Source organism: Pan paniscus, chromosome 6, assembly GCF_029289425.2.
Source record: "Pan paniscus chromosome 6, NHGRI_mPanPan1-v2.0_pri, whole genome shotgun sequence".
Taxonomy (NCBI): domain Eukaryota; kingdom Metazoa; phylum Chordata; class Mammalia; order Primates; family Hominidae; genus Pan; species Pan paniscus.
The window spans coordinates 111,309,869-111,335,899 of record NC_073255.2 but is presented as its reverse complement, the minus strand read 5'-3'; the positions used below and the strand labels follow the sequence as shown (position 1 = coordinate 111,335,899).

Below are 26,031 nucleotides of genomic sequence, written 5' to 3'. Positions count from 1 at the left end.
CTCTGAAAAATGTCAATGGTAGTTTGATGGGAATAGCACTGAATCTATAAATTACTTTGAGCAGTATGGCCATTTTCATGATATCGATTCTTCCTATCCATGAGGATGGAATGTTCTTCCATTTGTTTGTGTAATCTCTTATTTCCTTGAGCAGTGATTTGTAGTTCTCCTTGAAGAGGTCCTTCACATCCCTCTTTAGCTGTATTCCTGGGTATTTTATTCTCTTTGTAATGATTGTGAATTGGAGTTCATTTGTGATTTGGCTCTCTGCTTGTCTATTGTTGGATTAAAGGAATGCTTGTAATTTTTGCACATTGATTTTGTATCCTGCGACTTTGCTGAAGTTACTTCTCAGCTTAAGGAGTTTTGGGGCTGAGATGATGGGGTATTCTAAATATAAAACCATGTTGTCTGCAAACACAGACAATTTGACTTCCTCTATTCCTATTTGAATACGCTTCATTTATTTCTCTTGCCTGATTATTGCCCTGGCCAGAATTTCCAATACCATGTTGAATAGGAGCAGTGAGAGAGGGTATTCTTGTCTATGCTGGTTTTCAAAGGGAATGCTTTCAATTATCCCCATTCAATGTGATATTGGCTGTGGATTTGTCATAAATAGCTCTTATTTTGAGATATGTTCCATCAATACCTAGTCTATTGAAGTTTTTAACATAAAGGGATGTTGCCTTTTATCAAAGGCCTTTTCTGCATCTATTGAGATAATCATGTAGTTTTTGTCTTGGGTTCTGTTTATGTGACGGATTACATTTATTGATTTGCGTATGTTGAACCAGACTTGCATCTCAGGATGAAGCCGACTTGATCATGGTGGATACGTTTTTTGATGTCCTGCTGGATTCAGTTTGCCAGTATTTTATTGAGGATTTTTGCATCAATGCTCATCAGGGATATTGGCCTGAAGTGTTCTTCTTTTGTTGTGTCTCTGCCCAGATTTGGTATCAGGATGATGCTGGCTTCATAAAATGAATTAGGGAGGAGTCCCTCCTTTTCAATTCTTCAGAATAGTTTCAGAAGAAATGGTACCAGCTCCTCTTTGTAACTCTGGTAGAATTCAGCTGTGGATTCATTTGGTCCTGGACATTTTTTGGTTGGTAGGCCATTAATTACTGCCTCAATTTCAGAACTTGCTATTGGTCTATTCAGGGCTCCAACTTCTTCCTGGTTTAGTCTTGGGAGGTTACCAGGAATTTATCAATTTCTTCTAGATTTTCTAGTTTATTTGTGTAGAGGTGTTTACAGTATTCTCTGATGGTAATTTGTATTTCTGTGGGGTCAGTGATGATACCCCCCTTTTCATATTTTATTGTGTCTATTTGGTGCTTCTCTCTTTTCTTCTTTATTAGTCTAGCTAGTGGCTTATCTATTTTTTAAATTTTTTTAAAAAACCAGCTCCTGGTTTTATTGATTTTTTTGGAGGGTTTTTTGGGTTTCTATGTCCTTCAATTCTGCTCTGCTCTTAGTTATTTCTTGTTTTATGCTAGCTTTTGGATTAGTTTGCTTTTGCCTCTCTAGCTCTTTTAATTGTGATGTTAGGGTGTCGATTTGAGATCTTTGCAGCTTTGTGATGTGTGCATTTAGTGCTATAAATTTCCCTCTTAACACTGCTTTAACTGTGTCCCAGAGATTCTGGTACATTGTCTCTTTGTTCTCATTGGTTTCCAAGAACTTCTTGATTTCTGCCTGAATTTCATTATTTACCCAGGAGTCACTTGGGAGCAGGTTGTTCAGTTTCCATGTAATTGTGTGGTTTTGAATGTGTTTTTTAGTCCTGAGTTCTAATTTGATTGCATTGTGGTCTGAGAGACTGTTTGTTATGATTTTAGTTCTTTTGCTTTTGCTGAGGAATGTTTTACTTCCAATTATGTGGTCGATTTTAGAATAAGTTCCATGTGGCACTGAGAAGAATGTATATTCTGTTGATTTGGGTTGGAGAGTTCTGTAGATGTCTATTAGGTCCACTTGATACAGAGCTGAGTTCAAGCCCTGAATATCCTTGCTAATTTTCTGTCTCATTGATCTCTCTAATATTGGTAGTAGAATGTTAAAGTCTCCCACTATTATTGTGTGGGAGTCTGAGTATCTTTGTAAGTCTCTAAGAACTTATTTTATGAATCTGGGTGCTCCTGTATATGGTGCATATATATTTAGAGTAGTTAGCTCTTGTTGAACTGTTCCCTTTACCATTATGCAAGGCCTTCTTTGTCTTTTTTTTTTTTTATCTTGTTGGTTTAAAGTCTGTTTTGTCAGAGACTAGGATTGCAACCCATGCTTTTTTTTTTTTTTTTTTTTGCTTTCCATTTGCTTGGCAAATTTTCCTCCATCCCTTTGTTTTGAACCTATGTGTGTCTTTGCACATGAAATGGATCTCCTGAATATAGCACATCAATGGGTCCTGACTTTTTATTCAATTTACCAGTCTGTGTCTTTTAATTGGGGCATTTAGTCCATTTACATTTAAGGTTAGCATTCTTATGTGTGAATTTGATCCATCATCATGATGCTATCTGGTTATTTTGCACAACAGTTGATGCAGTTTCTTCATAGTGCCATTGGTTTTATATTTTGGTGTGTTTTTGCAGTGGCTGGTACTGGTTTTTCCTTTCCATATTTAGTGCTTCTTTCAGGAGCTCTTGCAAGGCAGACCAAATGGTAACAAAATCTCTCAGCATTTGCTTGCCCAGAAATGATTTTATTTCTTCTTTGCTTATGAAGCTTAGTTTGGCTGAATATTAAATTCTGGGTTGAAAATTCTTTTCTTTAAGAGTGTTGAATATTGGCCTCCAATCTCTTCTAGCTTGTAGAATTTCTGTTGAGAGGTCTTCTGTTAGTCTGATGGGCTTTGCTTTGTAGGTTACTTTGCCTTTCTCTCTGGCTGCCCTTAATATTTTTTCATTCATTTCAACCTTGGAGAATCTGATGATTATGTATCTTGGGGTTGATCTTCTCATGAAATATCTTAGTGGTGTTCTCTGTATTTCCTGAATTTGCATGTTGGCCAGTCTTGCTATGTTGGGGAAGTTCTCCTGGATAAAGGATAGGTAAATTCTATAGGTAATACAGTAGATATAGTGCAACAGGAACTTACCAGTTAAGATACAATCATAACCACTCACCCTAGTTGGAATGTAGGTTTCACACAACTCCCACTGATGAAAAGAAATATATGTATATTTCAAATGTTTAACCCTTTGTTTTCTTGTGTTAAATTATCTGCAGAGCCATGAGAAACCATTTGATATTTGTGACTAAGCAGCCTGTTTGGATGATTATGCTCTTCAGTATGAATGGTGAGCTGTTAAATGACATGCTCAATCATTGCTATGGAAGAAATTTGTTCTTACTAGCAACTTGAAGCTTAAGGAAACATTTATAGGAAAGAAAATTACTCAAAGCTTTAAATAAGGCTACTTTTAGAGTTGGCCTTAGACTACCTAGAGGGCATGATGATTAATCTTTCACAAATTATAGATTTTATTTGTTCATGTCCAGTGAGGTGACTTCTTGGTGGACGTCTTCATTGCAATTTTCAGCAGCTCTATTAATGACACATGTTAATTGAAGCTGACATGGGTTGCTCTTGCTCTCTTGGAATGTCTTTATTTCTGTCCTAATATGCAAAGGTAGTGCCAGAATTTCTTAATAGGAGGGCCTCAGGTACAACAATCTAGTTGACAGGAAAAGCAATGGAATCTTCACTGCGTTTGCATCACAAGCATACTGTTTTTTCTTACGTGTGTTTTTTAGGGTGTCTTGGGATGTTGATCTTCTTTAAGTCAAATAGAAAAAATGAAAATGAAATGCCATAGCCAATATTAGAGATATATTAATTTTAGTCTTTGTTGCTTTTATATTTTTCTAGGACAAAGAGATCTTCAAAAACCAAAAATGAGGTTCACATTTACAAGCCGGTGCTTGGCACTGTTTCTTCTTCTAAATGTAAGTAAAACAAAAGTATTCAAAGCCATGCTAATGAAGAATGCTGAATAAGGAGGAATGTTTTGAGTGTGATTTAATTAGTATTTGCAAGGGTAGGCATTGGTCTCCAGAATCCAAAACTAAGTTCCTCAAAGCCATTATTTTGCTTAATATTTTGTTAACAAATCTCTCCTCTGAACTGTCTCTAATTTAAATTAGTGTTTATGGTCTACCCAGAAATTTGAGTTTTGTTTACAAAACTTTAGCATTAATTTTAGACATCTCCATATTATCTTAGAAATTAACATAGATGGTAAATAATATTCTCAGGTAAAATGTTTTCATGTTGAAAAAACTATGTTTTGAATCTTAGTTCAAAACTATGATTTGAATGATAGTTTCTGGGCTGTTCAATCCTTTTAAAACATCTGGGCTGTTCAATTCTTTTAAAACTTCTGAACTCTTTCAGTCTGGCTATTGATTTCAAATGTACTTTTCATCAAAAACTGACTACAGAAACTTCAAGTCTTTATATACCACTGTTATTCTATAACTTTTTCTCCAATCTTTTAAATTATGTTCAGTTTGTGTAATTCTATATTGTTTTATTCCTAAAAGATTTAGCAAGTAATTGGAAATATAATCATCTTAGAGAACACTATCAATGCCTATTATTTGTGTCAACATTGTTAACCTACCATCACATCAGCTTCAATAGCACATGAAAGGGAGATGAGTAAATTTTACGTAAATCAATGTGGAGCTGCCTTGCTTCTTATCCTTTCTATCACATCAGAGTAACATTTGCTAATAAATTACAGCTGGCAGCAAAGATCACTCAATATCTCATACTGTCATACTGACCCACACAAAGCTTGCATAGGGTTCGAGGATTTCCATTGTTTATTAATGTGTAGTTGTACGCCTACAAGTCTGTCTAAACTGTTTGTCTTTATATTATTCAAGAAAAAAAATATTGCTAGTATTTCATAAATGTTAATTTAATTTGTAAGGCAATTTTTATTTTGTAATATTGTACATCAAATAAATGGTTTATGGGAATGACTATTAATGCAACCCTTTTGCACCTATTTGGATAATGAGTATAACTTATTTTATTGTCAGGTTGTCTTATCATTTTATCCTATTAAATATTTCTTTAGATAAATTACAGTAAAGTTTTCTAAAAGTAATTAGTATTTGGAAATGCAGGTTTCTTTATGTCACTGGAAATATAATAAAAACACTAAACAAGACTACTATGGAAACTAATAGAATATTTTAATTTGCCGGTAAATACCCAGGCCTTATGTGGTCTTCTATGGATGTAAAAATATTGCTATATATTATTGATATTGTTATTTTTCATAGCTCAAATGAAATCCTAAGTGATCTGGTATATGTGAATATTTTTGAATAATCATGTTTCATAAATAATTATATTGAACATGACAGAAGAAAAACTAAAGAAAGAACTAAATACTAACAAAATTGTTTGAAGATTATCTAATTACCTTTTTTATTACAAAGGCTTTAGAAAACTTGTAGTGTGTTCAAAAAGCAAAGTAGGTCATTTTTATTCAAAACTTTTACTAATGTAGTCTATAATTTAAATATTGAAAAAAATGCACATCTTTGCATGAGCCATGGACAGAAACATTTTATGGCTTGTGGGCACCTCTTGACCAGCAAGCATAACTGAACAGGGCGCTTAAATGGGTTTGTGCTCTCTTTGCTGTGACAGAGAGAAATTTGCTTCTCTCTCTGTATTTGGATTATATATTTGATTTGGAGGATTTGTCCATAAAACAAAATTTGATATGTCCATTTTCTTCAAAACATTTATTGTGTTCACATTGACACTTCTCAGAGAAAAAAAATTTTAATGACAATGTTCCTAATTAATCCAAAATATTACTTTTTAGACAATAGATTGTTGTGAAAATACACTAACTATTGAACTCTATCAACTCGATTTCCATGTAGGTTTTAAAGTCTCAGTTTGGGTCACCACCTTCAATTAGCCTCTTTCCATTAACCATAACCACCCACTCAATTCCTCTCCCTCCTGCGAGGTATACAGTAAGCTTAGAACAGTGGTTGGTATACAGTAAGCTCTCAGAAAAAGATGCCAGTGACGATGCTGATGACAACAAAGCCAATGGTAATAACAAAGACATAAAAATTAGGTTCTTCAGAGCAGGTGTTATTGTTACTTGTTTACTTATCTATGTTCACCTATTTGCTTTGAATTTATGATATATGCAGTTTCGTTGTTTATATAATGTAAGTAGAATTACACAGTACACCAGCCAGGCATCTGATCCTACCTGGGAAAACCAGGGCTAACACTTTTTACAACAGTGTGCTTTGTCCTTTCTTATTTTGAAATGTGTAAGTAACTGAAAAGCAAAAATAATTATATACATTATCAACATTAAGGATGGTGACATGAAAATCTCATTGGTTGCATCAGTTTGTGGATTCTAGGTTTACATACTTTTTAGAGCAGTTTTGCATGTGGCAATCAATAGGAAGCTCTCCCTTCAGCACAGCAGCTTGGGTCCATACACTCAGTGGGTTGAACTATTGCAGAGATGGACCATTTCTCAAAGTTCCATGAAGAACAGCTCTGTAACTGTCTCTGTACTTCTAGAAACTGCCTATAACCCAAAAGCAAACTGACTGTCCTACATCACAGTAGGAATTGCATAAGCATATGACCATTTCAAATCAGATTCCTTTCCTGTGGATTCCATGATTAGTGTGGATAAAATCAAGAATGTAAGCTCTATGAGAGCAGGTGGCTTGCCAGTTTGGTTCACTGCTGAATTTCCAGAACCTAGAAGAGTGCCTGACATGTGAGAGGCACTCAAAGTATTTGTCGACTGAAAAAAACTGATGATGTTTGGGCTGCTGACTACTGCTGTTGGTGGCAGCTTGGTGGTCGTATGTGTGACGCCATTTACTTGAACCTTTAGGAGTGACATCACATATACGGCAGCTAAACTGCTACATGGGACAACAATTAAGAGTTTTGTTTGTTTGCATGTTGAAAAATCATGTAAGATGGTTTATATGCAAAGCTTTGAAAACTGATGTTTATTCAGAAAAACAATATGCCCTTAATATCTCATTTCTATCTGAATATGACCATATAATCATATTTTTATTTAACCCCCTGAAATAAGTAGTATAGACATAACACTTATAATAAGTAAGATATTTTAAGTCTCTTACATTGCTTGGTAGTTTCATCCAATCACTACTGGTTTTATTTTGTCTCTGTATTGCTGAAAATGATACCACCTTCCCAGCAATTCTTATTTGTATAAAATTATCAGCAAAAGTTTAACATTTAATAAACTTTATGAAATTTGTATATGTGTTATTTTTAAGCAGTAGTAATTCCATGATTGTAATTATATATATAATATATATATAAAATCATACATATACATATATTTATATGTTTATATCTATCTGTCTATCTGTCTGTCTATCTATCTATCTATCTATCTATCTATCTATCTATACAGTCAGCCCTCTGTATCCATGGGTTATACATCCATAGATTGAACCAATCTCGGATAGAAAATATTCAGGAAAAAATTGTATTGAAAACATACAGACTATTTTTCTTTTTATTATTTCCTAAATAATACAGTATAACAACTATTTACATCATATTTACATTGTACTAGGTATAAATAATCTGGGGATGATTTAAATAATACAGGAGGATGTACATAGGTTATATGCAAATACTACACCATTTTATATGAAGGACCTAAGCATCCTCAGATTTTGGTATCCACAGGAGGTCCTGCAACCAATTCCCTGAGTATACCAAGGGATGACTGTATGTATAAACGTAATGCCCCAATGGGTATGTTATTTTAGGAAGAAGGCCACTGAGACATTCATCTACTGTTGGGAAAATTCCATCTTCAGTGCTCATATATGAACCAGACCAGGAACTGATGCAGATTATTACTGCTCATCTGACAACAGAGGTTCTAATTTTTCATTCCTTCAGTGTTGAAACAATCTCTACTGAACCAGCTTCAAACAAGTTCACTGGAGTTTGTTTCAATATTGCAAGAATGATAAGATGGAAGCTACTTTCATCAGCATGAATTATAACTACTCGTATACAGATTGTCGTATTTCCACTGTTACTGATGTTAAAACTGCATTAAAGCAAATAAAAATATAATTGAAAATACAAGCATAGGGTTTTCTACTTGTTATCCTTGGACATACTATTTGCCTATGGTTTCCATGAATTTCCAACTAGAGCAAGAAAATCTCTTGGTTGGTTGTCAGCCATATAAAAAGAGAATTCAGAATGTTACTTTTGGGAAGAAAGCCAGATTTAAACAAAATACTTCCTAGTGTTTAGCATATCTAATACAAGTGACAGATAAGATTTATATATGACATCATGTTCCATCTTCTAATTCGATTTGAAGATGGTGAGAAAATGGTCCAGAAATTAATAATACATCAAATGATCATTCTCATATTAACTGAAGATTTTAGAGCCACAAAAGAAGAATCTAAAATAAATGTATAAGTTGAACCAATAATTAATATCTCTATTGTGAAGGCATCATGATCCATTCTTGTTTTGATGGTTACCTAATATGTAATTGAATTTTTAAAACACACATATTCATACAAATGTTGAGTAATAAACTAAAAAAAGAAACCTCGACATGGAATCCCTTCAAATTACTCTTTTTTAAAAATTTTGCAAATCGTGTTCCAATTCCATTAGGAATATCTAAGAATTTTATGACTGATGATTCTTTATTGTTCATAATTTCAAATATCAGAAATATATTTTATAGTGTTGGTCCATCTTGCCAGACTGTAAGCTCTATGAGAGCACAAGCTACACTTATTTTATTCAGCACTGTATCCTCAGCATCTGGCACAATGTTGGGCTCATCAAGTTTGATCAATATTTGCTGACTGATCTGAAGACCAGTGGGGAAAGTGTCATATATCAAAAGAATTGTGTTCAGCTACACTGGTAAAGGATTTGCACAGTTATAATCATTTTTATGGGTTCATTACTTTCTCTTCTGACATAAATTCAAGAGACATTAAAATTAGAAATCAACAAAATGTTTAAAGAGTAGTGTCAACCTTATTCACAATTGGTGTCCATTTGAAGTTATCACAGTAATGTTATAATAATGATAAGTATTCACCCTCTTCTCTTTGCAAGCTATTTCCACTAGGATGGCTTGCTACTATCTCCAAATCTAACCCAAAATAGGACTTACTTACCAAGGGGGAGAAGTTCCCCCTAATAAGGTTTTCCTTTCCCAGCATCTTCCCTTTCTTGGGAACTATTTTTTTCCCCAAATATCTAGGCTAATTATCTGGGCTATTTGACTATTACTGTTTCCCATTCCTTGTATTCAAATATGCCTTCATGTTTTTATTATTGAGAAGGTGCTAAGAGTGGTACTTTCTTGTTCCAACATGGACTGATCTAGTCCAGCCAGGCCTTCAACTTCCTGGCTGCCCCCACCCCACCCCGCAACTTTAACCTGTGGACATCTGATGCCTGCTGCATGAATTTTACTAAAAATTCTCCTTTCACAACCTTCACTGATCAAAAATCTACAAAACATCTTTATCATATATATTATGTTATATACCATGTTTTAACAATATTAGCTAAAATGTTTTGAACCTTTCATGTCCCTGACACTTGGTGTTTATTGTCTTATTCATCCTCACAACATGACAGATGATAAATATTATTCTTACCGCTCTTCTTATTTTACGTTTCCTAGGTTGAGGAAACAGATCTAGTGAGAGGTTGCTAACCTGCTCAAAGTGACAAAACAAGTTTTAACTCTTTTTTTGTTACCTGAAGATTCAGATAATGCAGTCTTGAAAGCAAAGTCCTGACCTTCTTACCCTCAAATATGCTCCCCTTCAGGCAAGATGGTTTTCTCACAGTGGCTCATGCATGTCATTTCCAACCTCCAGACTTTTGTGGGAAAGGTCCCTCCATCCCAAAAGGCTTCTCGACCCCCCTTGTGCCTATGCAGAAACTTCCCACACTCAAGATTCAATTCAAATTCTACCTTGTATCTGTAGCCATCCTGAATGTTTTTGCTCCCTACTCTCTCCAAACTCTGAATTTTGATTGGATTCTGTGCTGGACAGCTTAGCAGTTAGTGATGTGCTGTCGTGTAGGACATATACAATGACACACATGGAAAACAGTGAGGATTCACCATGAAGAGCCAGGAATATACATGTCAACTTAATAGGGATGAGTTTTGTTTAGAAACTAGCACATGTAGAAGAGTACATAACACCACTTCTGCCATCAGTACAATTGGAGAAACTTCAATCTTAGAATTGAAGTTTCAACGGGTATGATAGAAATTAAGCAGCATTCCTAAATTTAGAAAAAGGAAAGTCAGTGCAGGCTGATGTTTTTAGGTCTCCTCAAAAAAAGAAAAAAAATCTCTATGTAGAACATAGATATTAAAAATTCGCAGATTCCAACACCACTAAAAACATTGGTCATAGCCACAAAAGAAATTGAAATCTTTATAAACACAAGTTAGGAAGAACAGTGTGACAGAGTGATCTTTTCAAACACCCACATTACCTTTGAAAAAGAGAGGCTTGTGATGGTGATGATTAACTGAAACTGAAAAAAACTATTGTCAATCTGTACCAAAATGCAAATGTGCTGAGATAAATATCTAAGAAATACATTGATTTTTCATTAGTGAACATGAATCGCCCTGTACAGGTCATCTGCTGTTGAAACCAATTTAAGGAGATTATGGTCAACTATGAGGAGCAGAAAACATATTTTGTTTGTTCCATGGAATAGATGGGATAAATTTCTGGCAGTGTACACAGCACCAATAAAATTTAGCTGAAAGAATCAAATAAAAAAGCATATTTATTGAACTATGTCTATTTTTTAATAACATGATTCATGATTCTTAAGAGTAAGGCAAAGTTGATTTCATATTTGTATTTTTTGGAAATTAGATTATTTGTTTTGTTTACTTCTAAACTTTAGAATCATAAAAAAGTTAAAACAATCCTAGCTGATAAAGAGGTATATGAGTGTGTGTAGGTGTTATCCATTTTCAATAGTAAATGGAAACTAATGCAAATATAAAATGTGCCAGTAGAATTTGTAGATGAAATGTAAAAACATTTTTTGTAATATATATGAAAAAAAACTGTACATAGAGACCATGAATAAGTATTGCTTAGAGAGCAAAAATAAATGTTTTCAAACTTTTTCATTGTCTCATTTATTTGTGCTCATCCATTCCTCCTGTCTATAAGTAACTGATTTTTCTTTTTAATACAGCACCCAACCCCAATTCTTCCTGCCTTTTCAAATCAAACCTATCCAACAATAGAGCCCGAGCCATTTCTTTACGTCGTAGGACGAAAGAAGATGATGGATGCACAGTACAAATGCTATGACCGAATGCAGCAGTTACCCGCATACCAAGGAGAAGGTAAAGAGAAGGATATATATGAACATATGTTTGAAACACCATTACAGACATTTTCTTTTGTGGTTAAATATGTGTTGAATAATTTTAATTTAATATGCCAGCAGTTTTCACAGCAGTTTTCACACTATGGTATGTTTGTGTATTTCATGCAGTGCATATGCCTAATTTCTTTGCCCAAGTTCATCTGACTGCAATTTGACTAACATCTGCCCTCATGATAAAATTACCACAATAATTCAGTATTCACACCTGGCGAGCCGGAACTGTAAAGGACCGAGTGAGGGAGGGGATGTACAAAATGACAGGAAAGGGAATTGGAAAATAGAGGGCAGAGAATTTGCCTGAGGTGGACCCTATCAAACCCTATCTTGCTTGGATTAATTAGGTAGTATCTTCCCTTTAACTGTCAATTGGTTGGCAACCCATACTATTCTTCCACACTTTCTGGCCCCACTTTCCAGGAGAATTACAAAAAGGTACCTCCTAGCCAGACATTGTTTATCTACCAGCTTCTCTAGAATGGCTGTATGTGACTGCCCAGATATTTTCAGGTCTAAACATATTCTATTAGCTGTAGAGGACCCATAGAAAAACAAAAGGGGAGATGTGATGGGCAAGCTCATTGCAACATCCCTTTAAATTCTCCTACTTGTCCCCTGAGGCATTTGAAAAGATTCAATAAGATCTTTTACAATCTATATATATATATATATATATATGAGACAGGGTCTCACTCTCTCACCCAGGACGATCCTCCCACTTTAGCCTCCTGAGCAGTTGGGACTACAGGTGCATGCCACCATGCCCAGCAAATTTTTGTATTTTTTTGTAGAGATGGGGTTTTGCCATGTTGTCCATGCTGGTCTCCAACTCCTGGGCTCAGGAGAGGTTCCCAAAGTGCCAGGATTACAGGCGTGAGACACTGCATCTGGCCTACTACCATGTACATTTTAAGACAACCCAACATGGTAGGGAAAAAAATGGTAAAATATACTCTGTTACTGCACATTCTTTGCTTTCAAATAGTTCAAGTTTTAGTTTGTAGTTCTTATTTTTACCATTTTCCTTTAAACAAAAACATCAAGTCAACTGAAAGGCAGATACATATTATTCTTCTGTCTGCAGTAATTTCAGTGTTTATCAAGAACTGAACAGGCATTAGATATAACTCTGACCAAAGGAGAAACAATTTCGTTGAAGCCAGTGAGACAATAAAAACACAGAACTGATATTTTTGGGGTTTTCTGAGAGCTCTTTTCGTTTTTTAAATAATTTTTGAGAGCTTTCTTGAAAGCCTGGATCTGATTCTTTTGAATACATACCTTTATAGAAGTAAATCTTCATGGTTTTAGGTAGAATTTTTTTTTTTTTTTTTTTTTTTTTGAGAGAGGGTCTTGCAGTCTTTGGGGCATTTGCTTTTTTGATGCACTCAACTTTGGAACCTTTTACAAAGTAGAAATAGAACCCTGCTTGTCATCCAATGAGATAATTTGGTCACAGATATGCTAAGGCTATTTGAAACTTTATTTCCAAAATAAATGACTTGGCTTGTTTGAAATGTGGGTGGTTATGACTGGTGTAGTGAGCTCAGCTACATGTAATATCGTCTTGGGATCAATCTTCTCATTTAGTTAAATCCACAAGGCTTCAATATCAATTTCCTTCTAAATGGCCAGGTCCATATTGCAATCGCACCTGGGATGGATGGCTGTGCTGGGATGACACACCGGCTGGAGTATTGTCCTATCAGTTCTGCCCAGATTATTTTCCAGATTTTGATCCATCAGGTAGAGTGTTTATTTTCATTTTATGTTCTTGCTATGAAGCTTTTAGAGTTTTCATGGTTTTGAGAAGAAAATCAGATACAAAATATACCCACCTAATCATACTCCACATTTTAGCAACTTCTGAAGTGTTTCCTTAATTGAAATACTTCTTAGTTGTACAAATATTACAAGCTGTCCTTTTTTTTAAGTCATGTTGCTGGTCAGTTATATGTGTTGGTATTAAATTCTGGTTTATAAAAATAGCTTTTCTAAAACTCTGTGAATAGTTTTATTTAAATGTGAGTTTTAAAAATTTTTCAATTGTCTCACTGAAAAAGGGGTAGAAATCTTAATTATGAAGGAGACCCAGAGGCTGAAACTAAATGGATTAGCTATGGGCACGACATATAGGTCCCTGTTAATGGGTGAACTTTGTTCCCAAGAGTAAAGTGAGCCTGAGCCTACCAGGGTTAAGTGGCTCTAGAATCCCAATTAAAGAAGAAAAATGAGTCTACCCCTGAAACAATGTTAGAAAAATGCTTTTTGTGCTTCCTTCAAGAGTAAAAGATCTAATCTGTCCCTGAAAACAAAATTTCACCTCAGTAAGGCAGAGATAATGGAAGTGGAATTGCAGAGGACCTCTTTTAAAACCAGTGCAGGCCAGCCACTTCTGGGAATTCCCATTGTGATGGAAAAGTTGGGACGTGAAGAAAGAAAGGGCTTTGTGCTGTGCCCTAAATCAGCTACATTCCTGGAATCTCTAACTAAATGCTATTTGATGATAATCCTTCAGGCCCTTATTGACTCTTCCCAATGAATGATGCTTCATTAATCTTGATTTGACAACTACATTAGAAGTAACTTGATTGGCACAAAGAGCTGTTGTGCAATTGAGGCTACTAGGCCAGTTCCAAAGTAACAATGGGGCTCTTGCCAAAGTGGATATAAATATTGACTACAAGGCAAGGTTTTGATCAAAAAATCAGAGATTTACAGGCATCGATCCATCTTTTCAGCCTGGTTCTTATACAGAAACCTCTCAGCTGCAGGATAAATTCATTTTAAAAGTGTATCTGAAATATATACATATATTCCAAACTTAAATTATAAACATATATATAACATAATATATATATACACATACACACACACACCAAACTTAAATTCTTTAGGATTTTCTTATTGACCTAAAGCTTACATCTTAATGATGTACAAAACACATTAATGAAATGCCAGAGGTTTGTTTCACTTTGGAAAAAGTCCTTGGTAAAAGATAGTGAAAGAGTGAAGAACTGTATTGAAATTCAAAAGAGGCTGACATTCTGAAGGAATATGCTGGAATGTAAAAAGCAAAATTTAACAAGGAAGCATTTACAGCCCTGCACTTGAAGACAAACAAACAATTTTAATGGCACAGAGCCAAGATGGTCCAAATATGGTTTGGGACGGTGATTCTCAACCCAGATGCCCTTTCACAAAATGAAAAAAAAAAAATTGTGAGCTTACGAAAAATGCAGATGCTTGACCCCTGTCCAGATCAATAGAATTTGAATCTCTAGGGATAGGACCTCGGAATCTGCAAGTAGTTCCCCTGTGTGAATCTGGAGTGAGAGAAGCAAATTGTAGTTTTCATGGGTCAGTCCACACATAGAGTATTTTAGAGAGAAATATCAATTATCAAAGCACATGTGGAGAGTCTCCAGGCTGTTAGCGGAAAATCTGTGGGGAGTGAATAATGGGGGTGTTTGGTTTCTAAAGGGAAGTCCCAGAGTAAACATAATCCTTTCTTCAAATATTGAAAGACTCATCAGGTGAAGTAGGACAAATTCTTGATAGTTATAACAGTTAAAACCAAGAAATGACTCGATCCAGACTTCAGTTAAAACAAAACAAAAAATACCATTTGCTATGGCCACATGAGTGGAATGACCTTCTTTAAGAGTAGTATCTCTCTGCATACAATATATTTTCCCATACCTGGCTGCATAACTTCATTGAAACCAAATTACGTTCATTTTATTTTAAAAAAAAAAAACTACTTTCTGCAATCTAATAAATATAAATTGTGGCCACTTTTAAAAATTGCAAGTAAGCTTGGAAGGGTTGTCATTGACAAATAACATTAGCAAAATAATCGACAAATTTTCAACATCAATTTTTTGTGCTGATTAGTGCTAATCCTTTTTCACATGTTGTTAATGTCCAATGGAGATGCTTTAAATAGGGTTTGTCTAGTGGCTATCTCAGTAAATTTACAGTTTTAAGTTTTCTTATTTAACTTTGTAACAGATTTACATGAAGCAGTAATGATTCTAATAGGTTGCTTGAAAACATCTTTTGCTTGAAAAAATGTTTTTTCATCCATTTTAAATAAAAATTAAACATACAAATAACTCTATAACCTGCAGTTTAAATCTTGCATTTAGTTCAATAAGACCTGTTTTGGTCATACAATAAAAAATGATGAATTATATCTAAAAATTGCCAAGTTGAAAGGATTTTTTTACTAGCTCTTAGCAGATTGAGTAACCAAAACTACTAATAGAAAATTATTTTAAATATTATCAGATCTCAGTGATTTTTCAGCCAAATAAGTTTCTCTTTTCTTCAGTATGTTATTTCCTTAGCCTTTTAAACAATAGCAGTGTTCTTCAAATATTACCATATGATTCTGATTTCCACATCCTGTGCTAAAAAAGAACATAGCCATCTATAAAAGCATTATCTATACGTACAACAATGCTTTGCCTTTGTTAACATAGAAAAATGCTTCAAAAATATTTTCCCTGAGAAATGATCAAAGGTTAAAATTTTGTGAAGATTCCAAATACACTTGCAAAATCTCCCTGCATATTATACCAATCTAGGCTTGCTATTTGATCTCTCAGACAATAAACACATCGAATGGGTGCTTTGAAGAACTGGAGAGTATCTGAATAACTCAGATTAAATTTGGCAAGTACATTCATTTTAATGTTTACTTGTTCATTATTTCTATGTTATTTAATTCAACCTGATTTTTTCTTTCAGTTGCTTGGCCAATTCAGAGGTTAGAATTTAAATATTATCTTGTAGCTAACAACATTATCTAAAATTCTTTAGGTCACTGGAATGGAATGTAGATAACCTTGATCATTTATGAGATTTCACCTTCTAGAGTCCCAGTACCAAATTAAAATATTGTTGACCAGTATTATAATACAAAAGCGAGGTTTTTTTTAGACAATCCAGCCAAATTCTAATTTTATTTCAGTGCCATTTTAGTTGTTTGCTAACAATTATACTAGTTTTACAGTGTGTTTATCCTGCTGATAATAATGTCTTGATAAATATTATCTCACCATTCTGACCACTTTTTACTCCCAATATATATTGATGTGATTTCCCAGCCTCATGCACTTTACCCAGAATCTCAGATATATACTCAGTTAATAATTAAGCAAAATACAGAACAAAGAAGTTTTCTTATTTATTTTTAAGATGGAGCACTTGATGTAGGGTCTGGTATATTGTAAGTTATCAAATGTTATTTTAAAAAATTATTGTAGTTGCTATGGTGGCCTAATATTTTAGTGTGAATTTCAGCAAAGATAGGAGTCATCCCCATGAGAACTTATTATTTCTATCAAGTTTGGAACTTTACTTTGTACTGATACATATACACTGCCTAAAAAATTTAAAATAAAAAAAGCAGCAAGGCTTTATCATACTGTAACCAGCACTGAATATATCACACAAAAATAATTGAAAAAATAATAAGCCTGATGGGAACCAGCAGACACCACAAAGCAAGCACTTGGAAAAAGTTCTTTCTCAGGGCTCAAAGAAAATCTTCTTATCCTTTTCCTCCAAAATATTTTAGTGTAAGCAGAACTCTTAAGCTCAGTGGGCAGCCCCAGAATCACTGACCTGCTGGTTGGAGGGATAGTAAGATGTCAGGCTTTCCTCCTCTTTGCTAAGCATCAATTTCAAAAAAAAAAAAAAAAAAAAAAAAGGGGGGGCCAAACCAGTGTTATCTTTTATTTCTATGCCAAATCCAACTTCCAGGTACCATTTACATCATCTTATTTTCTCACCTACATCTGCATCTTAACAATAAGGGCTTGCCTGTTTTGTTTCCTCTGACCAGTTGGCACATTGCCACAGAAATAAAAGGCTTAATTAGTGCTTAATAGCTCTGCAATAGATTTGGAATCAAGTAGACTCGGATTTGATTCCTGACCTTTCTACCTGCTAGTTATGGAAGGGAAATTTACTTATATATAAAATGGGAAGAACAATAGTCACTTCAAAGACTCATTATTAACGTTAAAGAAGATAATTCTGCAAAGTGCTGAGCACAGTGCCTGGCACCCCCATAGCGAAGGTAGAGATCTTTAATATGCCAATCCAGCTGAGTTAGGGATTTCATTAACTAGCATCTATGAGATACTTTAAAAAGTCAACATTAAAGGCTGAAGCCTGGATCCCTATTTATTTTCTGTGGGATGAAGAGAGATGATTCAAATGAAATCTCTTGAGAGGCAGAAAAATGGCCTCTTGATATATCCCTTAGTTTTGGACTTCTTTGTTCTATTGGATTTAACCATATGGGATTGGGAAGATTTGAACATTTGATCCAAAAATTACTGTTTCATACAGTTAATCTAATGAAAAAAACATTGCAAGTAAATAAAGAAAGGTATGTTCTTGTTCTTCTCTAGTAGTTTCCATCTATAATCAAAAGTTTAATGTCTGTTAAAAAATTATGAGGTAGAGTGTAGGTAGCACTTTGGAGTCTGACCGATATCCATGTCTTTGGGTCTAAATCCTGGTTCAATCTCAAGCTCCATGACTCCTCTCACTGTCTGCTTTGAATTTGTAAAATGAAGATGGCAATGCCTACTTCACATGGCTTTGCTAAAGATAAAATGAGACGATACATATTAATACACTTTGTATAGTACATGATTTGTGATAGTCTCTATTGACATACTCACATTCAAGTTCTATAAAGTGATTAATATGTTGGAATGGCTTTTAAGCTTTAATTTATTATTTTTCCTTGTTGGGATTTTGAGATATTAATGCAATAACTGTTATGTTTCCTTAACAGAAAAGGTTACAAAATACTGTGATGAAAAAGGTGTTTGGTTTAAACATCCTGAAAACAATCGAACCTGGTCCAACTATACTATGTGCAATGCTTTCACTCCTGAGAAACTGAAGGTAGGTTCTTTTTCACGTTTCAGTATTGAGTGAGAATGTCATTATTTGTACAAGGAAATGGACGCATAACTGTAAAATATCTGCCACAAAGAAGCCAACAGGTTTTGTGGAAAGAAATCATATGATAACTGGTAAGTTCTAGGAATCTCTAGAGTAGAATTAGAGAAAATGACATTTCACTTCTTGGTTGGCACTCAGAGTCAAGAGTCAATTGAAGTTCCGTGAGCATACAGAATCAGTCCATTTATGGCAGGGGGATAAGTGTCCATAGAGAAGATGAAAGGATTCCCAATGATGCCAGAAATTAGGCAACATTTCAAGGGACTCTCTAACATCTCTTTTCCTGGAAGAGTTTCAAAACTACAGATTTTTCCACAAGTCACAAGATAGCATGCTTCCCCTGTGTTAGCCACAACCTTAGTTTTGCAATAAAGCATAGAAAGAACTCCTAAAGTAGGGCATCTCATCAGTCCACTAATACAGATATGGCTGCTTAGATTATTTTCAGTGGAAGTTCATTCTCAATTGTTAGTACTTGCATTTTACTGTATGTTAAATATTTTCAATATTATCTCTGCTTAGAAACATTTATCTAAGCAAATGGCGGGTGGGGAACAGATGATCTTTCTTCCTCAAATGTATCAAAAATCTGAAAAATTCACCAAGTCTACAACCAGCCTCCTCACCCTACAGAACAAGGAGTTACAGTTGGTCAATGTTTAGCTGTGCAGGGAGTCTCAAAGCAACCCTGCTGACTCTAACATAAACCTATTATTTCTGTCAAAGATAGGCCTGTATACTAAATAATTATTCAGTTGAAAACTAAAAGCACATTAGTGTCTTTGTTTGCTGTTGAGATGCTTTCAGGGTGTAGAAAAGTTTTATTTTATTAAAAACAAAACAAATAACAAAAACAAACGAGATGAACATATGGCTTAGGGACCAGTTGAATAGGAGGGACACCTCATCACAAGCACAAGCTAAGGGCACCACAGCCAGTTATCTCTTTACAAATGGTTTAGTCACCCTGAGAATCAGATGCATGTCTACATCCTAATGGAGAGCTGTTAATAAAGTCTGATTAATAAGCTATGTCACAGAGTAGTGAATTTTCCGAATGAGTGTTGATTATGATGTTACAGAGAAAAATTATACTCATGTTAACCAGATTGTTGTAAGTAGTGCAAGTCCAAATCATTCTTAGTGTTGTTTTTGGACTTCTCACGTACACTGGCCACATCTGAGAATGAAATAATTTAAAGAAGAAATGCTACTCTCTAGGCACTTAGTATAATGATTAAAATGCTTTTCACATTCTCAGTAAACTATCGCAAGAACAAAAAACCAAACACCGCATATTCTCACTCATAGGTGGGAATTGAACAATGAGAACACATGGACACAGGGCGGGGAACATCACACTCTGGGGACTGTTGTGGGGTGGGGGGAGGGGGGAGGGATGGCATTGGGAGATATACCTAATGTTAGATGACAAGTTAGTGGGTGCAGCGCACCAGCATGTCACATGTATACATATGTAACTAACCTGCACATTGTGCCTATGTACCCTAAAACTTAAAGTATAATAATTAAAAATAAAATAAAATATTGAAAAAATAAAAATAAAAATAAAAAAATAAAATGCTTTCCACAAATCTTCCATATAAATAAAGTCACATTAAAATTTGAAGGAACCAACCTAGAATTCATTAAAAAAAAAGTCAACCTTGAGAATGACACAAGGATGGCAACTAAATTATGAGTTGTTGATTTAATCTTACACATTTAGACAACTATTTCAGAGGAACAAATGTTTTTAAAAGGAGTACTCTGGAAGCAACTGAAAAGAATATGAATTAAGTTATATAAATTTTTCTTAGAAATAAAGTATGCAAAGATTTTTTAAAAGACCGACAGAAGAGGGGGCGCAGATACATATCCAAATTAATTAAGGGGCAAGAGTGTTCTACATAGTAAACTATTTAGAAGGAAGAACTTTTAGAAAATGCCCCTCCTGATATTGTCTACAAGTGAAGTTAGAAAAATAGCCAGAAAATGAATTCCTGGGAGAAAAGATAGGTGAGTGTGTGTGTGTGTGTATAAGATTCCTAAATCCCTCCCAAGAAAGCTACCTGAAGATTTTATCAGCTCCAATTATAAACCAACTATTCTAACTTATTAACATTTCCTGTAAGAGTAAAATGTGCTATTAAGAGAGTGGTATCAACAATGAAAATGCCCCAAAAATATGGAATGCCTGGTCAAATGATGCAACAGGCACAACTTAGGAGAAGCTAATTAGTCCATTTTGAAATTCTAAGGCCTGGAAAAGGAATGTTCATTTCAGGATAACAATAATGCACATAACCAAGAAAGGGCTCTGAATAGTTTGGATGCATTTTAGTTGATTAGTGCTTCAATCCCAGACTCTTTCTGAGGAAATTGACAAGAATCAAAATGTTCAAGGATATATAAATGCTACATTTATTCCAGGAATTCAAAGAACTTCATAGAAGGTATTCATCCTATCTACACTGCATTTGCATTCATACCAAGACCCAACAAACTGTTGAAGGAACTTAAGACCAAAAGTCAAGAGATTAAAGTACAACTACAAAATAATACACAAATTATGCTTCACCAAGAAAAACAAGTGAAAACAAAATCCCTAGTTGCAAAAGATTCAGGTCTACTTCAATTACAGCTGATGAAATTGGCTAAATAGTACAAAATGCAAAAGCTAGTGTCAAAATAGAGTGAAAGAGAGAGAAAGAGAGAGAGAGACCAGAAACACAGAAACAGATAAAGAGAAACAGAGAGACAGAGAAGACAGAGAGAGAGATGGGTGACTGGATCAACCTCTATTTTCTCTGTTGATAAAATTATATTATAAGGAAAGGAAAGATTGTGATGACTAGGAAAAAAAGATGCTATGACATTATGCATTTTATGAGAAGGACATTCTTCCGAGTCAACATAACATTATGGGAGAATAAATAAAAGTAACCATGATCGTGAAAAAAAAAAAAGAATTATCAAATGGCTGCCAAGGGGAAAGGTTTCAGCTTCAACCAACTAAATACTAATGATATCATTTTAAACAAAGGCACAGAAACCTGCCCCCATACTCTCTGCACCCTCTGTATATGCTGAGAGTCAGGACAGCTTGGAAAGTCGATTACTGCTTTGCCAGTTCTGTGGTATAGAATTATGTATCCACTGTCTAAAAGATTCCAGAAGTTAAAAAACTACCAGGATTGCTTACTGGGCTTAGGGATGATAATTTTTAATGCATTTAAAGCTACTTCTGAAATATATTTTTGAATTAGGTACTTCATCTCAAGGAACTTTATTCTTTGAAAATGACAATTTATTTTCATAAAATGACATGAGTAAAGCTAAAAATTAATTTCATTATCTGAAATATTTGTTATAATTGTAGTAGGTTTTTAAAAGGAGGAAAACATTTGTTGATTTACATATATTTAGAAATAGAAATGATTTTCTCTCTGATGAATCATTCATTCATTGTTTGTTTGTTTGTTTGTTTACTTTTTGTTGTTCCAGAATGCATATGTTCTGTACTATTTGGCTATCGTGGGTCATTCTTTGTCAATTTTCACTCTAGTGATTTCCCTGGGGATTTTCGTGTTTTTCAGGTAAGTACACTCACAGCATCTGCTCTTTATTTCCTCCTTTAAGTTACTGAAATGAATGGTGAATTCTGCAAGAGTGGAGGTGGGGAAGGGTCGTCAGCACATTACAAGCGACATGCAACATTAGGAGTCATGAAGTAGCAAGAAAAATGAAATGAATTTAAATATGCTTTTAATCCTGTCTTTGGGGAGAACAGGATAAATTTATATCATTTTCAAAAGTACTATATCTTGAGACTTCCCAAAATAAGACAGTCCTGTGAATCCATAAGTACACTGTTGTAATATGGTAAAGGTTCCATTTACCATGGGTAAGTTACCATTAAGGGTGGAGGAGAGGATTCTCCACCTTCTTTTACTCCCACTCTAATTTTTGGAGACCATAGCCACAAATCCATATATACCCTGCCTAATTATTTCTTGCTAGCATATGTGAGACTAAGGAATAAACAAGCACATCAGAGCATGTTTCTACAAAACCTAATTTAAGTAATGCTTGTCTTTAGGTTTTATGGTGCACAATTATGCTTGAAAGCAAAATATGAGAAAACATACAAGGAAAACTTGAATACTTTAAATTATCTTGTCATCTTACATGAATATAAAATAGGATCTTTACAGGAATGGTACATTTAAGTTAGAAACTGTTACATATGCTTTCATCACAACAAACTTTAGTGAAAATAAAGCACTCATAACATTGTCCTAAGCTGGCTTTCTCAAGTATGTTCACAAATGTAGATTCAGAGTAAACTGTATGTGTATTTTTTTTTTAGACACACCACGGTTCAGTAAAAATGTTAGAAACTGAAGTAAATTAGGTAAAAATGAAATAATACATGTAAGGTGCCTGGATTCATGTCTGACACATAATAAGTGAAATATGTGTTCGATATCATTATTATTATTATTGGTAGTAATAATAGTCATGGTGGTATCACAGAAATGATAAAGAAAAGCCCTTTTGTAGACTCAGATGACCAACAATCATCCACACTTAAAAAATGTGGTATGTGATTAAATGTACAGTGATTCACATGTAGAATGAGGGGGGAGAAGAATATGTATGTATTTATCACTACTGAACTATATGTTTAAAATGGTAAAGATGGTAGATTATACATCTATACTTTACCTCAAAAAATAAATTTAAAACATAATAGAATCTTAATTTGATTTTTGTTAAAATATTGTCAGGATAGTACTAAGGAAAATTAAACCAAGGGGAGAATAATCACCTGTAAATACATCCTTAGTACAAGTACTATTTTTTTCCTTCATCATTTTTCAATCTTTGTCTATATCTTAGTCAAGATTCTTATATTGACTAAGCAATAGAGGTGAACAGCAATTTTTAACTGGATAGCAAGTGATAACATAAGCAAACAGACAATGAGCTCCTTCCATAAATGGTTTAACAGGAGAAAGACTGATAAAGCAAAAAGACATGAAGTATTAATTACTCAAATTAGAATAGAAGAGTATTTTCAATGATAATGATCAGAATACAGTAATCACATAACATGATTAATCTTGGAATGTCTTTATTTTTCAATTGCACTTCATTATGGTAAATAAACACATCATCATGGTTCTCAAACAAATTTTATTTTAAAATATGCCACTAAAGCATATTTTTAAAGTTTTTAAAATATAATCATAAAAAAATTGAAAGAAAAATTCCCCAAATTTGTAATCATGCAACTAATTGTAGTCAGGACTTTAAAGATAATAATGTCAAAGGCATAGATCTTAATTCTTTATTTCTCCAGTCACTTAAATAAGTGAGGAGTTGTGAGAGCCAAATCAGCAAAGAAATTAAGAATTTTTTTTTCAACGATCATTTCTATATTAAGCTACTGAAGATGGGTGTGTTAAAGTGTGGCACGAGGGCAAAGTAGAATATTTCTCAACTCCAGTTAGTCCCAAAGCAAAATGATTCTGACCAAACCCTTGAGAGAGTGTGGGGGCAGATTGTCTAGAAAGTACCCAACTTTGCCCTACTGTCTCTCAGTTCTAAGAACCAACTAAACAGCAACTTAAATCTGGGGAAGAAAAACAAGTCTTATTGATTTATCATCTGAGCCTAATAATGAGAAGAAATGAACTGAAATAGCTGGTTCTTCAGAGCAGACACAACAAGAGACAAATGAGATATGAAAAGCACATATGCTGAGATGCCAAATATTCAAACCAAAAAAAGCTGTATAAAATTTTTATACTTGTTTTCAATCATATCTTAAACCTTACCCAAACTAAAAATATAAAGGGCATCTGTCTTCTTAAAATTTAAGTATGATCCTGACCCTTTAATGTTTTTTATATTTGAATTTCAGAAACATTAAAAGTGATTGTGGAAGTAGAAAATAATACTGATCTATCATTGGAATTTATTTGTGAATTAGCAAATTTTTTCCAGAATTTTTTTTCAAATACTCTACATCACCATCACCTTTAAGATCTTTACTGCACATTACAATAGGTTTCATAATTTATGCACTTAAATGGGATCATCTGTGTGCAACCTGAGCAAAAAATATCATCACTCCCTTGCTTAATTATATATTCGCAGGGTTGAGTAATTTTGCAAACTCCAAACAATTTTATAAAACTTTCAGGAAACCAGAGTGAAAAGTTACCCAGCTCCACTTCTGAGAGCTGACGCCCCATTCACAATCATTCCATTGAAATCTCACTGTAAAGCCCTCAGAACTCCTCAAATGTGTCTCATAAAAAGGAGGAACCCTGCAGCTGTCCTCCTCAAATGAGCAGGCCTAGGAGGCCTGCAGAGAAATTTAAAGTCACTGATCATACAAGAGGCTTTGGAACTGCCAATACTTCACTAAAAACTTGGGATATTACTCAGAATTAGTTTATTAAAGCATGCCTTTAATCTTAATGTAATTTTATTCTGGGCATGCAGGGGAAGGTAAAAGGTGGAATTATGTAAACTTAAAGCAAATAGAAATCATGCTCCTTGTGCTGTTGGAAAATTAATGTATAAATGTATATAAAGTCTTCATTTTAATAGAAGAAAATTTATCTTCTATGCCTTCTTCCTAGAGAAAGACAAAATGTAGAAAAAACAGGGTTTTTCAGGTTTAATTCATGGAAAAGTCAGCATTAACGATCTTAACTGTTCAAAAGTTTGAATAATAGTCAAGATGATATGCAGGTCATTTCTGGTACACCAGTTAAAGATAGAAGACAGCATTATTAGGATGGTATTTAGTTTAAAACCTTCGCAGAAAAAATTGGAATGATATTATGGAAAGGGATTAAATATAAACATCAATTTAGTTCAGCAAGATTTCTTACTGCTAGATTCCAATAGTAAGTGTCAACAAGAGAGCTAAAATGAAGATACCCTTAGGGAAGACTGGTTTGGGAAAGACACATACATGGACATTTATTTCAGTTTGATTCTTGACCATTTTCAGCAAATTTCCAATAAATTTACTTATCCATAAATTTCAATTACAATTTATCAATTTACTTTTCTGTGGAATAATCCTAAATATGTAAGCCTCTCATTGTATCACTTCATGAAAAGCATAACAGACCATTCATTAGCATTTATTTTGACTCATTGTTATCCATGTCTTTCTGATTGGTATTTTAAATATTATTCTTGCCTGAAAGCGGATAGAAATATAGGTTGGAAAACAGACGGTCTCTGCATTTTATTGTCTACATTACGTTACATTGGCCACATTGACAAAAAGCATATATAGGTAATCATGGAGGTCAACAAAAGTGGCTTCCAGTGGAACATACTGAGGGAAGACTGATTGCTCTACTACTTACTATTCTCTTTGTTCTACGTCACCTCTACATATTGGGTGGGTATGTGAATCTGTACCTTGTGTAGTATCCACCATTATACATCTCTAGCTGCCTTCCTGTTGCTCCAAGGAAACCATGAAATCAATG

General features: G+C 34.2%; 1 protein-coding gene across 1 annotated transcript in view; it reads left to right on the top strand.

Moving 5' to 3' along the window:
• The window catches only part of CALCR (calcitonin receptor), a 150,116-nt gene that overhangs the window by 83,825 nt on the left and 40,260 nt on the right, over positions 1-26,031 (top strand). The window contains exons 3-7 of the mRNA XM_003809722.4: positions 3,884-3,960; positions 11,315-11,468; positions 13,145-13,255; positions 18,330-18,442; positions 22,010-22,101. Of these exons, the coding sequence (XP_003809770.1) occupies positions 3,910-3,960; positions 11,315-11,468; positions 13,145-13,255; positions 18,330-18,442; positions 22,010-22,101 (521 nt within the window). The 5' untranslated portion in view covers positions 3,884-3,909. The remainder of the gene's footprint in view (positions 1-3,883; positions 3,961-11,314; positions 11,469-13,144; positions 13,256-18,329; positions 18,443-22,009; positions 22,102-26,031) is intronic.